The sequence below is a fragment of the Conger conger genome, chromosome 8 (genome assembly GCF_963514075.1).
Source record: "Conger conger chromosome 8, fConCon1.1, whole genome shotgun sequence".
Classification (NCBI taxonomy): Eukaryota; Metazoa; Chordata; class Actinopteri; order Anguilliformes; family Congridae; genus Conger; species Conger conger.
The window spans coordinates 47942941-47958078 of record NC_083767.1 but is presented as its reverse complement, the minus strand read 5'-3'; the positions used below and the strand labels follow the sequence as shown (position 1 = coordinate 47958078).

The 15138-nt window shown below is 42.2% G+C and overlaps 1 protein-coding gene across 1 annotated transcript; it reads right to left on the bottom strand.

Moving 5' to 3' along the window:
* Positions 1-2357: 2357 nt before the first annotated feature.
* On the bottom strand, positions 2358-14059 carry pik3cg (phosphatidylinositol-4,5-bisphosphate 3-kinase, catalytic subunit gamma). The gene is made up of 11 exons (XM_061251841.1): positions 13867-14059; positions 10199-12210; positions 9536-9601; positions 8964-9189; positions 8168-8271; positions 7740-7886; positions 7456-7546; positions 6318-6448; positions 5517-5628; positions 5278-5438; positions 2358-4881 (listed from the first exon to the last, which is right to left on the bottom strand). The coding sequence occupies exons 2-11, from the start codon at positions 12197-12199 to the stop codon at positions 4600-4602; spliced, it is 3321 nt and encodes a 1106-aa protein (XP_061107825.1). The 5' UTR covers positions 12200-12210; positions 13867-14059; the 3' UTR covers positions 2358-4599.
* Between the last annotated feature and the right edge of the window lie 1079 nt (positions 14060-15138).

The following is a 15138-nucleotide window of genomic DNA, read 5'->3' as shown; positions in this document are numbered from 1 at the left end:
ATTATGACAGCTGACGGTCTTCATAAGTGTTCATTATTTTTAAATGTATATGTATATGAAACAAATACACAATTATACAAATTAGTCTAGCCTTAACACTATAGGAATTGAATTAAGTCCTCCGCCTTATTTCCCTCGGAGATCTGTTTTAATTGATATCTAAATACAGTCGTTGACCTCATGGAACTAATTTAAAACGAAATCTGGGTTAAACATGCTGGTTTAAACAAGGCAGCTCTCTGTCGAAATAGCTAATATAACTGAAGGGTATTATAGCTACTGTATGCCTATGTGAGTAGACTGCAGGTCTGTTGCTACGTTACCTTCAATTAAGCTTTTGTTAATGTTTAAATTGTAAATAGCCCAATATATTTTTCATCTGTTTAATTCATTTTAATGAATTCTAGCCTTTTAAAGGAAGGACATTTTCAGGCACAATTGTTCAATTCTAATAAATAGGTTACCGTTTAATTTATTTTCTTTGGCAGCAGTTTAAAATCTAACTTGAAAGTTGCTTGGTACAAACAGGACTTTTAGTGAGACTGTCACAGCCTGTTGTTGGCTAATTGAACTATGCCCGATTTATTACAGGAACAAAACAAAAGGACTGGGGTAATCTCCTGGGCGACTTACTGGCGCTTTCCCACATCACTAAATGTGTTGGGATTCAGGGAATGCTAATACACCCGTTTTTGGTTTTATTTCTTGGTAGAACACTCTATCACACTCTCAGGCAAAGTGGCAGCATACTCCTCCATAAGCATATTTCGGGGTATGTGTAATTTTGTACTATTGATGTACTCAGCTGTCAACCTTAACAACATTTACTTGCACAGCTCACATTTAACATATAATTTGACATAGCCTACCATTCATACAGCCAGGTGTTTTCTGAATTAACCTAGTTTAAGAATATTGCATAATACGGGTACAGTGGTGTTTTACCCATTTACTTTTCTACTAATGAGATAATGCAATGTTGTGCCCAGGTGAAAGCTATATCTGAACATATGGTGCCTGCTCAATGGACACCTCATTACCGAAGGGTATACAGCAGGGCTGTCAAACTAGATTCCCAGGGGCCTCCAAGTCTGCAGGTTTTTGAGGTTTCCTTTCAATCAGCTGCCAATTAAGACCTCGAGAACAAGGTTTGTGGAGTCTTTAGCCAATTGAAGACTTAATTGAAGCACCAGTGCAGAGAACATCCAAAAACCCAGCAGACACTACGGCCCTCCAGGACTGGAGTTTGACACCTGTGGTCTACAGCGTTGCATATAACTTGTTCCACCTCCAATAGAATGGAAGATAACAGCAGGAGTGGAAGTGAGTGGCAGATATCACAGTCTCGCAGGTAGCCCATGCAGGTGAGCAGGAATGGGTATGGTGATGGGGCTTTTACTCCCAACCACAGCCGAAGAGTACAGCTGTGTACGGTGCAGCCACATCAGCACTGACGTGGTCACGTCCTGTTCTTCTCTGCGGTGCTGCCGCCCCCACGCTGACCCACATCTGTCACTGTTCATCATGTGGATGCGCGATTCGCCGTCCTGCCTGAGCACGAAGCAGAAGGAAGGCGGTGTGGAACAGTCCAGACTTTGATGCCGAAACTCGCGTCCCCACATGTCATTGGCTAGAGGTGGATGTGTGTCCAATAAAATGTAGTAATGACCAGTTTAACATTCACTCTCTGGACGGTTAGACGGACTCACTGTCTCTTCAGTTTGGTAATGGACACTGCGTTCAGTCGCTTAGCATCTGCAGTCTACAGAGAGTCCTACAGTCCCCATTACACTTCACCTTGGGAAATTCTACAGATGTGCAGTTGCTTTGTGTTCCTACAGCAGAGAAAGTGTAATTAATGGTACTTCTCTGTGGCTGTGGTTCCATAGAGCTGGCTGAGCGGGCATGAATCAGCTCTGACCTGTCCTCCATTTTCACTGGAGCCTACTTCCTCAGCACACTGAATCATTGAGCTCTCATTTGTTCAGGTGACGTCCTTAATGTGGGGATTTTTGGGCTTCACTCATATTTCGGCCAGCAGGTAAACACAGAGGTGCATAGAGGAAACACACTGCAGCTGCTGCATTCAAAATAGTTCTGTGAACTGTTTTTCCTAATGAAGATGTGCCTAAGCTCATAGGCTAAAATAAGAGCACAATCCAAACCGATTAAAAAAGAATTGACTTTTCAGAATTTCCTCAGTAATTTTCCAGTCATCTTTATAAAAGTAGAAACACTTGGTTTAATCCCTCTTTTCAACATCATTTCACTGATAAATGCAGTATGCCAAAATTAATGCTTTTGTTGATAGTGGGTCCTTTAAGAATATATGTATAATATAATGAAACACAAACAAGCATCTTTTCCTGATTTTATTCAAAAGAATTAAAAACAACATATTAAAGTCCATTTCCATTAAGGCAGTTCATCAAAAACAGTGGTCCTCTCACTCCTGGTCCTGGAGAGCCGAACTGGTGTACTGGCTTTTGTTGTTACTAAGCAGTTAAATGATCAAATAAAGCAGTTAATTACACCATTGACTCACTCACCTGGTTCCTTGGGTTGCTGATATTAAGGCAAAAACAAAAACAGCACACCCTGAGGCTCTCTGAGACCAGGAGAAAGGACCACTGATCTAAAATGGAGGGGGAGCACACATCTAAAGCTCCTGTTCCTCCGGTCTCATACAGCAGTATGGTATTGTGCATTACAGTAGCATCTTCAGTCATGCCAGCAACTAACACTGGACACCAAGAAGCATCTCTACAACCAAGACCATACCCCCACTTTCCAGCCTACTGTCTGGCCTGGTAACACATCTTGGCACAGCATAGAGTTAAACTGGGATAACGGACAATAAAGCAATGGGGCAAGAATACTCGGATCTGGTACTTGAATCCAAATCTGGCCTTGGTTCCCTTTTCTCCTACAAAATTAAGTGAACAATTAGTGCAACTGATTGGCCAAGAAGGTCTTCACCTCTGACACCCAGGTAAAAGGAGGGTGTAAAACCGGGGCCCTCAAAGACTGATTTGTGTAACAGGGGCCGTGGGATGTGTCAGTTTGTTTTTCTCAATTTCCAGGGGGGGAGTGACCATTCACCTCCATGCAGTTAGGTGCCGTCTATGCATATTTGCCTCAGTTCAGAGCAGGGTCCATGCCAGATATATTATGTAAGGTAGGCCTGCAAAATGGTGGGTAAGCGAGGCTAACCAGACCCCTGCATCTCACACAATGGATTACATGTAAAAATTCCCTGAGAACTCTGCTACACCATGAAGCACATGCAGCCTCCACTCGGGCCTCGTGAGTAATTATAACAGGCTTGGTGAGCCTTCAAATTATCCATCGATCAGCCATGTCAATAATTAGCATATGAAAGGTCACAAAATTACCTTACAGTATTGGACACCATAGTCAAAACACAAAATGCTTTTTACAAACACAAATAAGAAGCAAAAAAAATAGAACAGATACTGAAAACCTACAAGTGCAAAATATGAACAATTACATTACTTAAGGAATCTACAATGGGCAGCATTCAATATTTGCTAATATGATAAATACATGTACAACTGGTTTCTTGATTCAGAATTTGTCATATTATATATTGAACATTTGTTTGACTATATCAGTGCAAACAGATGAAACGTGGCTTACCCAGAACTAGTCTGTCCAGCAGAGGGTACTGTTTCATTTTTGTATATACACTCAGTGAACATCTTATTAGGTATGCATTAGACTTATTAGTCTTCTGCTGCTGTAGCCTATCCACTTAGAGGTTTGACACATTATCTGTTTAGAGTTCTGCATACCACTGTTGTAATGCGTGGTTATTTGCGTTACTGTCACCTTCCTGTCCACTTCAACCAGTCAGGCCGTTCTCCTCTGACCTCTCATTAACAATGCGTTTCTACCCACAGAACTGCTGCTCACTGGATGTTTTTTGTTTTCACACCATTCTCTGCAAACTCTAGAGACTTTTGCGCATGAAAATCCCAGGAGATCAGCAGTTTGAGATACTCAAACCAGGCTGTCTGGTGCCAAGAAACATTCCACAGTCAAGTCACTTCGATCACATTTACACCCCATTGTGACATTTGGTCTGAAAAACATGACTAAATGCGTTTATGCATTTAGTTGCTGCCACATGATTGGCTGATTAAATATTTGCATTAGCAAGCTGGTGTACAGGTCTACCTAATAAAGCGATCACTCAGTAAATATTTTTTTTCCCCAAATAATATGGCCTATTTGTTAAAAATGACATAAAATCAGCTAATACATAAATGAACAACACAAATGGGGAGCACATTTTATCAACAGTTAAACTTTTGATAAGTCAGGACAGCAGTCAGACAACGGGCCGGTATTATGACTAGAAAACATGTGAACCTAGAAAAGTTTAGCCGAGGGGAATTTAAGTTTACTGTTGTGCAAGATGTACAGTACCCAAATGAACAGGTTACAAGACTCTAAAAATGTAATTTTTAAGGGTTTATTTTTTCAGTTGCTTTAAGATTAAATGTAGTCTACCATTTGGGTGAATAGACAACTAAAATAAACTGCAGTCCCTATAAGCAGGAGGGAAATGCACCTCTAAGCAGACCGCTTCTCCACTCCCTGTTTTATTCCCAGCACCAGGTGTAGGAACCAGTTGAACTGCACGGTCCAGCCCTTGTCCCGGCAGATCTCGATCTGGTCCAGGAAGTGGCGCTGTGCGTCCTCCTCGGCCCTGCCCACGGTCAGCGCCTCGCGGATGTACTCGATGTCCTCCGTGCTGGTGAGCTGAGGCATGCCCGTCATCAGCATCATGGAGAACAGGATGATCAGCAGGTTGGTGTGGTGTCGCAGAGCCAGGTAGGCCTTCACACACACGTCCTGTCAGAGAGGGAAGGGAGATCATGACACACACGTATACACACACACACACACACACACACACACACACACAGGTACACACACACACACACACCCACACACATATATACACATACATACACACACATATACACACATACACACGGCCCATGTCCTGTCACACTTATATTCACACACATATATTGACAAGAGACAGGAGAACCTGACACTCATATAGCTGTACAGAGTATACAAACATGTAGACGTATACATTTGTGTGCATGAACACCCACCCAAATAAGCATGCACGCATATATCCAAAAACATGAAATAATTCATATCACAGACATTTTGTTCTTCATGTTACACCCATGTTGAAATAGAAATGTGGAGAGGACAGGACTGAGATTTCTGCACCTGAAACTTCTGGAAATGAGGGCTGCTGCTTTTCTTTCCAGTTGTTGCCATAACATAGAGGAAGTCTGGTGTCAACACGAACGGGACCCGCTCCTTGCTAATCCCCAGGAAGCTCTTGTAGTTTCCAAGTATGTGTCCAAAATCAATATGGAAAAGGTTACCTAAAAGCAGGGAGATTGTTTACTGTCACCACCCACAGAGTGTGCATACCCAAATGAGTACAGAGAAGCACCGAGTACCTGATTCTGTAATCATGATGTTGTCGTTGTGACGGTCTCCAATCCCCAACACGTAGGTGGCCACGCAGTAACCCGCGCAGGAGTACACAAACCGCTCAACAGCCTGCTGGAACTAGAGAACGGGTAAAGGGTACCCGTCAACTCTCTTTCAAAGGGTCAGTGATACAAGTCCTGCAACCTAGATCCTTCAATCTCTGACCATCCCCTTTACATGCATCTTCTACCATCAAAATAGACGATGGTCTATAAAGATTCCCAACCTGCCTACAGGGTATCCCGATCTTCGAAATGGGAACAATATTTGACCTTTTAAGAATATTTTGTTTATACATGTATTTCAGTGTTTTGTAAAGCAATGATTTATGGGTAAATACATTTTCTGTGACCCCTTATTGAAATGTTGCCCGGCTCATGTTAATACATGGAACTTACCAAGTACATTTTTAGCTAAACAACTGAATGTACACTGTAACTGTATACTGCATGTACACTGTAACTGTATACTGTAAACAAGTAACAGGTAGGTCATATGTGACCCATATCGACCCCTCACACTAACCATCCTCTTCCACAGCTTAGGCACCAAGGTCATTATTTATTTACTTAGATGGCTCATCTCATGTACTACTGTATCCAGATAGTTCACAAGGTTTAGAGATCACAACGCAGTTCCTTCTCAACAGTCACACTAGTACAGAGCTATCCGGAAGTGGTCTGGTGGGGCACTTCCTTCCTATCTCACATATAGCAACACACTCTCGGTTTAGAAACAAAGGAGTTGCAAGAGCGGAAATGGCAGACCTTGTCTTCACTCAGACACTTTTCTCGCAGCCACTGGTTGAGAATTTCGTCTTTGAAGGCGCCCGTGTTTCCCACAGTGCTTTGCTGGATGTTGGCGATGGTAGTGGCGTCCTTCACGATCTCGATCATTCCTGTGCAGGGACAACATTCACCCTACTGTGTTCAGGGGTCACACTTATTCACAATGTTTTAGGGATCAGTGTGAGATTCTCTTTCTTTCCAGTTTTCTCTTTCTTTCCAGTGCCTCTTTAGTTCTCCTCAGAAGAAACCTGACTCCTCAGAAGAAAACTGAAATACATTCACTCCTCTGAAGCATCTAACTTTCTAACTTCACTTAATTAAATATTTTCCACAAAATTGTTCCCCAGTACTACACAAGAGCTAGTGTCAGTTGAATGAGAGTTTGGTCTGTCTGTAAGAAGAAGTAATGAGGCAGTCATAGCCGGTTCCAGGCCAAAGTCCCCCAGTATCTCGCCTAGGGCAGCAGAAAGGCTAGAGCTATGCCGGGTGCAGAGACCCAAGGAACCCAGCCTGACTTCACCCCCCGCCCCCCTAATTGTGTTCTGTCTCTGCTCACTCCCAGTCAACATTGCCTAGGCTTGAACCTATACAATTTTCAAAGATCATTTTTTTCATTTAAACAATTTCAATGAACAATTCTTATTTTAAAAAGCTATTCAAAGGTGTCACATAAATGCATTTCTTCCAGTCTTAAGTATTTCAGAATACTTACTGTTCATGCAGCCACATGCTCTTGCAGTGAATGTTATGTGTAGTGAATATGAATCACCAATGACTTTGGTAGCAGGCATACAGTGAAAAACCACAAGCTTAGCAGATGTGTCAGCAACATTGGCACAATGCTGGATTTGATGGTACAGTAAGTTACATGATTGTACACTGTAAATTATCAAGATTAATGTATTATATTTTTGGTAATGATCAATTGGATAAAAGGGAACTCTGGTGCTTGTGTACACAAGTTTATGAGTGTAAGAGTCCGGGGTGACTATTGGTCAGCCAATTTTTACGTACATTGCACACAAAAATTCATCTTCACTTGTTTTATCTAGGGCCTTAATAAAATACCCTTTATAAAAGGCTTTTCTTAGCTTGCACTTACAGAAAGAAAACTTACCTATTTTATTTCCAGTTGAAATACAACCATATGGCAACAGAGACAAGTCAAGTGACTCTGTTTCCCATATAGATTCCATTATCAGCAGAATCTAGGCGACAGAAAAACACAGTCAGGTCAGCAGTAAGGTGAGTGATCCTCCATGGAATTCCACTGAGATATAACAGATCACGCTTTATGTTTTCCTTAAATGTAAAAAGTTTCCATCGTAAGATGGAGGTGAGAAGGTTTTTCAAAGATAATGCTGTGTTGGCCCTGTGCTGCACACCGGAAGATGGGCACACCTGTAAGATGAGCATGTCCTGGCGAAGGTCATCTCCATCCTTGAAGATGATCCCAATGGTGTCGCTGGAGAGCGTGGTGGGGTCAGCTCGCTTGAACTGGAGCCAGAGCGGCTTCTTCTTGGACGCCATCACTTTGCACTGCTCAACCTGCAAACAGAGAGCAGGCAGTAATGCCTCTCAAATTACAGCTACATTAATGAAGGATGTCAGGCTATGGATAAAAGGTGTTTCAAGGATTATCTATCTTCTGTTGTTGGAAGTAGAATTATAACAAAATAACTGGGCTACTTTAAAAATGGAATTTCACAGTGAAAGTGAGATTAAATTAAAATACATTGGGGAAAGTTGATAAGTAGACTGAAGGTGAAAAGGTTTGGTGACCCCTGTGGCAGAGGAAGAGAGGGTGGAACAGTGTGGGTCAACCTCACCACCAGAGCTCCGGCTCGCAGGCCTGGATCATAGGGAACCCTGAAGCTTTCCGGCAGGCCTGATATTTGTAAATTCTCCAGTTTCTGCCGCAGTTGAAAAACAACTGAAATTTACAGAAAACCAGAAGTTAGAGACAACAAGGTATTTTTCTGTGGTATACAGTGAGGTCCGTAAGTATTTGGACAGTGACATAATTTTAGAGGGCTGTAATGCCTTCATGGCTGACAGCCCACAGTTTTTTTTGAGGGTATTTGCATCGATATCAAGTGAATTGTATAGGAATTACGTACATCCCTTTAAAATTGTGTTACTGTCCAAATACTTATGGAACTCATACTATGTGAGTATGAAAGTATAACTATCAAATAAAAGAGAATGCACCTGTAAAAATACCAACTGCATATATATCCCTGATTGGAAGCTGTGTTTGTGCTATCCACTCATGTTGGTTGGACCATTTGTTTATGGTCTACAATCTTGATCAATGCAGGTGGGTCCAAGTTATGTTCAAATGTTTGTATGCAACAATTAATTTATGATACAGTAGCAGCAATGATTGCACTTCACTTTTTTGAAGTAACCTGCTGATATATGGAGCATAAATCAGGCAATAGGACAAACCAGGTCAAACCAAGGGGACTTCGAATAATGTTACCCGGCAACAGCTAAGAGAGAGCAGAGACATAATATAAATGATTCACTATAATGGAATGCTGCTGTTTTTACTTTAGTGAACAGTGTGTTGGATGCCTAGCGCAATACTCCAGTAATACTCTTGAGATTTCCTGGGGTTACCTTGCATTGACACGTCGTACTTCTCAGCGGACATGGTCTTGATCTCCTTGGTCACCTTCTGCAGGGCCTCTGTCATCTCCACCTGCTTGCGGAAGTCCTGGAGCATGGCTTCGCCACAGCCCCGCAGGTACGCCTCCAGGATGACTGCGTAGCGCTGCTGGTAGTGCATGGACTGGGCGATTTCACTACGCAGGAACCAGAACAAGAAGTGGCCAATCCGCTTGCTCTGTCAGAGGGTCAGGATGACAGTGGGACAATCAGATGTAGAACAGTTGTACCCTTGGATAGACTTCTAGCAGTTTCTGTGGTATGTGTGTGAATACAGATGTGCCTATACTAATGAGCCTACACTTTTTGTATATTTTTTCTTCTACTGCTGTAGCTTATCCACTTAAAGGTTTGATGCGTTGTGTGTTCAGAGATGCTCTGTTGTAATGTGTGTTTTGCCTGCAAAACTTCTGCTCACTGGATGTCTTGATAATATTATGCATCCCCATCGTATCTACCATAGTCTTAGAATCAGTCCCAAGTAAGTGTTTCAATGATGAAGACAGAGAATAGGTAGGACTTACCCTTAGAGCTCGCTTCAGTAAGAATCTGGCTAATGCACTGTCATGGTATGGTTCAAACTTCACAGCCTACACAGAACAGATTGGCAACAACAGACAGCAAGTTTGATAAAAGAAATTGCAAAAAGTGATAGTTATGCTAAAAGTTAGAGCACCACTGAAAATATTACTGTGGTGCAAAACAACGCTATCTTCTTGTGTGAATGTATCAGTGTGCAAATGACTTCATACACAATTTTTCCACCAATAATACAAAGAGTCTTCAATGACAGAGTGATCTGAAAGCTGATTTGAATGGCAGACCATGGATTCATTGTTTTAAGCAGTGCAGCTGGCTTATTCAAATTACTGGTAGTCTGCCACTGTCTCATATGTAAGCCATGTAAATACTGGGTCAGTCCGCTGCCAGTAAACCTGTAGGTGGATACTGTACATATGTTGGATCTCACAAGTGAAACTATGCAGATACGGAGGCAGTGTCTCCCTAGTATAAGTTCTGATACAGTGCTGTATAAATACATCACTCTTAAAAGTTTAATAGATACTTTGTTAATATGACACGATTTCCTTTTCATTTCTTTTTTTTTACATTTCAAAAAATGTTCTCTCTCTTCAACTATTATTCTATGTAATAAATGTAGCAGGATTTTTTAGATTGCATCTCACCTGTACGAGCTGCAGCAGATACCTCAGGACATCATCATCAGCCAGTGTCTCCAGCTTTCTAACAGCCATGGTGCGAACGTTAGCATCAGAGAAGTGGCAGTCCAGTAGCTGCATGGCGAGGCCCACGTCCAGTGGGCTCCGGTCCCAAGTGTCACTCTTCTCCAGGAGCTGGTGTGTGGCTGTCACCGCCTCCTGCTTGCCCCACTTCACTGAACCCAAGAATTTGGGGTAGGCCTTAGGGAGCCTCATGCACTCCTGTTTGAAGTGCCAGAGCAGCTCCTTGTCCTCCGGGCTAAGCGGGTACAGTGGGTCAGTGGCAACGATCTGGTCAAACTGCTTCCGTAAATGGTTGGGCATCACCCTCTGCCCCCTCTCGCTCTCAGCCTCAGGCATCTCACGGCTCTTGGGCAAGGCGATGGGGTAGCAGTACTTGTCCAACATGATGGCAATGGCCATGGAGTTGTCCTTGTCCGGGTTGGTGGCGGAGGTGAGCTTGTCGGCGTTGACGCTGCCATGGTCCTCACTCTTCTCTGGCATCTTCCACATGTGCAGGATGTACTCACCCTGTCTGAGCAAGCAGCGATGGTCCACCACCAGCAGGTTGACATAGTACAGCAAGCGGGTCTTGGCCTTTCCCTCTTGGCTACTGCTGTCTGGGTAGACCCCCTTGGAGGTCTGAGTCTGGGCCTTTCCACAGTTTACCTGCAGGTTCAGCCGAGCTCCCTTGGGCAGGTCTTTCATTTTGATGCCAAACTCTAGCCAGGAGTTCCAAAGCACCTCCTCAGTGAAGGGCTTGGACGATGTCCGTTCCTGGGCCAGCAGTTGCTGCCCATGAAAGATGCTGGCCTCCACAAAAACGATCAGCTCTGAGTTGCGAGGCAAGGTAGGGATGTCGATGCCCAGGACCTTGACACGGAACTTTCGGTTGCAGTCCCACAGTGAGATGGTAAAGACCTTCTCATGGTCTTTCTCATCGATAGTCAGCTGCTCATGGGAGCCAGCCACACCGGTGCAGTCATCCACAAGGGACCAGTCCTCTTTGTGGACCACGTCTTGCTCTGGGTCCGGTGGGGTCTCCAGCACCAGGTGAATCTCCTCACTAGTCTTCAGACACTGCCTCACCCAGTGGAAGTCTGTAATGGCATGGTTTCCAAAAATGTAGTCCTCCCTGCCGCAAACCCGCAGGATGAAATCGGACTCGCCAACCTCCTCTGAAAAACCCAGCAGTGCCCTTTTTTTCGCAATCTTTGTGAAGAAGCACTGAAGAACCTGCACAGGGGTATCGTCAATGGACACTTTGATAGTCTGACTGGAGGTGCTAGTGTGTATTACCAGGAGAATGTTGTTGTTGGTAATCTTGCTGAGAAGGTACTCTGGGAGTGGCTTTGTGCTTACAAAAGGATCCATGGAGTAAAGCTTAGGATCTCTGTCCGTGAGCTCATATTTCCGGGGGGTTAGTAACTTCCTCCGAGTGAACTCCAGCTCATCATCGTGTACATTGCTCACGTCAGTGACATCATACCCGATTAGGTAGTTCAGGTACTTCTGATACTGAACAGACTCTTCAGTGGGTTGAGGCCTGGTGGCCAGATGAATCCTACCCAGATCTCTTTTCAGTGCCTTCCAGTAGCGAATGCAGTCCAGGGTCTGAAACACTTGGTGCTTATCGTAGATCTCACACCAGTTTCCCTTCTTCTGGTAAAGTAAGATGCAGTGGTCGGGTGTGTACTTCTGGTAGAATTCGGGGCACAGATTGGCAGCAACAGCTTTCAGCCACACTTGGGCCTTGATCTGCTCGACCGTGCAGTTCCCCACCACGTCTAGCTGTAGCGTGTCTGGGCTCTTCCGAGGTTTGCTGGTGGTGGGGAGGACAAATTCAATGGCTATCTGATCCATCTCCTTTGAGAAGCTGGAGGTGAAAGCCTTCATCTTCCTTCTCCTCCTCTTGTTTTCGTCTCTAAACACTACAGGTTGCTCATCATCACTAACGTGCTGTTCCATACTCAGAGTGTCTGGAAACGGTATGGGAACACGTTAAATCCTGTCTGATTATCCTGAATAAGAAATTCTAGAATATATTTTTATATCAGGTAGACCACTGAATTCAAATTTGTACGTATAATGTAATTAATACTGTTAATGTATAGAACACTTGAAACAAATTAAATATATCCCATTAGTCTGTAATAATAAAATGTTCTTGAATGCTATGTATAATGCAAACATTTTAGTGTTTTTTTGTCTCCATTTTACTAAAAAAAGAACACTTAAATAATTGACATGAAACTAAAATCAAAAGGACAAGCAGGGTTTTCATTAACTCAGAAAGTGTACAATCCAATGAAGAATATAGCCCTTGCTTTAACCCCAGGGATCACTAAGGACAAGTACCTTTCTTTTGCAGGCTGTTGGGTTGTGGGTGCGTTAATGTATGTGCAATTTAAATAATAACAACAGACATATATGGACAGATGAACATGACATTACTAATACATTATTTCTACTATACTTTATCTGACTGGATAAAATATGTCCCTGATATAACAGATTATACCAAAGCTTCTGAAGAAACCTACATGTTTTAGCATATGAGAAATCAACACTTGCATAAAAATAATAGAAAAATTGAAGTTCTGTATGTTGTGCTAAGCATAAGGTCGTGTGGCCATACAAGCAACCAATTATTTAAACAATGAATAGCATGTGGTGTTTGTGAATGATTCGACTTTAACAGTCTAAAGATTATCATTGTTCTCACCACGAAACAGCTAGAGAATATGTGTCCAGTGCAATTAACTGAGAGTGGTCTTTCTAGATCAGATAGCAGGCTACATTTTTCTAATAAAAATATGCACAATGCATGGAAGACACATCTCTTTCGCAACGAATAGTGGTGGTATCTGGGCAGTATAGCCTATATCGTTTTATGTGAACAGATATCGGGCTGTCGCTGACATTCCATAACGAACAGGCGTTATTTCGCGTTATGTTGTTAACAAATGAACAGACAATACATGCACTGTTCACATTCAACAGCTACGGATAAGACTGCACTGTATGCAAGTTAGACTACTTCTTCTTTCGTGTCAACGACGTATATGCAAAGGAAGTCTTGCAAGCCAGGAAGCGTGCAAAGGACGATGAAGTCATTTTTAAAAATATTCTTAACGGGAAAAGTTGTAAAAACACACAACTATGAAAGAAAAGAAAATCAATACAACTGACGTGAATTTAAAAAAAGATGTTAAAAAATGTGGGCGCTAAAGACTCTTTAGTCGTAGCATATACATATAAGCTTCATGTTGACAAGCGTAAGTTATAGCTGAATTGAAAAATGGGCCTCCAGAAAATGAATGTCACATTTATTTAAGATAAATAGCAGAATTTATAGCTACCGTGGATACTACGACTTGCTTATAATGTCAAATTATCGCTAGCTCTGACAAAGGCCAATGTCCCACATGGGTAAAAACAACAGCACCCATGTTAACACCATAGATAGAATAAAGTATTCACTTGACACAATAATACACTGGTTTAAATTAAATAGCCTATTCACAGTTCATACAGAAGCCTACAACGCGCTGCAAAGTAACGGTAGGTCATATTGGCAGTAATAATCAGCGAGGCAGGTTCAGTCGTATGGAGAAAACAAAAAGAAAACTTACCACTCAGCAGCACACATAAGACATATGCCACCAAAAGTGCTTCGATTGATGGCTTTTCGGCATTTAGGCAGTTAAGTCAAACTTGATCAGAGAGAATCGAACTTGCTTGCTTGTATTGCTGACTGTGTTAAATCAGCCCCAGATTGCTTCTACTCACTCTATTCCCGTTTCGGCGACAGCTAGAACATGTTATACTCCTATTGGCTGCTTAGTATCCGCTTTTAAATGGCCACTATTGTAGTTCTTATGAATGTTCAGTGTAGCAGAGCAAGCTAAAGTTATGTTGCATACAAATATTGTCCCGTTTCGTTTTGGAAAATAGTTGTATTGTAATTGTATACCACTCACTGAAAACAGATGTAGCCTTTGGGCCATGGGGTATAAAACGTCTGCCAAGGTTTATTTACCCGACACTCAGTTAAGTTTTACCCGAAAACTGAAATTAACTGCAAATGTTATGCAAGCGCATAAAATAATAAATTTATTAAATTGCCTTGTTGGTGAGTGACAAGAGTTTCCCCTGCCTGATTACAAGATTAGTTTCAGTTTCGACTTCAAAATAATTGTATAATATGTTTTTTCATGCTGTTATAATCGCACTTATTTTAACCTGTAGCTCTTTCTGTATGTACCAAATAGACTTTGTATGGGGAATACTGCCACCTTCTGATGATATTTGGCAGTGCTTATTTGTGGAAAAATAACACTGCTATTAGTTACTGTTAGGCCTTTAAGATAGAAACAACCTGCTTTCCTGCTTCATGCATGCCATAATAAAGGCCCAATCCCAGCTCAGTGTCTCTCGAAATGTGGGATTCATAGAAACATCAAACTTACAATATAGTTATCTTTAAAGCATCCATTTGTAAAGCTTTCATCTTAGATATTTAATCATAAATATGTTGGCCATTTGTTTCATAGGTCATTTGAAACTTTGAAAACCAGAAAGGCACTTTGTTCAATTATAGCCCAAGGCAATTTGGCACTGATAAAAAAAAGGCTTGGTGTTTGCTTTAATAATAATAATATTCATCATCATCATCATCATCGTGGGAATTGGTGGAAGCAAGACACATTGCAATTAGTTGATACATGTCATAGGGAGGGGCAATGCTCCTGCGGGCCAGGACCTGTCTGTGACAGACTGGATTGATTCATTTGAATTTGCTCTGGTAAGGCAGAGTGGTCAATTTAGGTCAGAAAGTCATCTTTCAACTTCTGTCAGCTGAACCAATTTATAGTTACTATTGCTGGGTTTCCCTGTAAGTCAAA

Bases quoted from the DNA above. Each gene is read 5' to 3' on its own strand.
- pik3cg (XM_061251841.1), bottom strand. From the start codon at position 12,199: ATGGAACAGCACGTTAGTGATGATGAGCAACCTGTAGTGTTTAGAGAC. The intron at 8,272-8,963 runs GTAACCCCAGGA...TGTAAATTTCAG, and splicing joins GTACGACGTGTCAATGCAAG to TTGTTTTTCAACTGCGGCAG. The intron at 6,449-7,455 runs GTAAGTTTTCTT...GTCCCTGCACAG, and splicing joins TTCAACTGGAAATAAAATAG to GAATGATCGAGATCGTGAAG.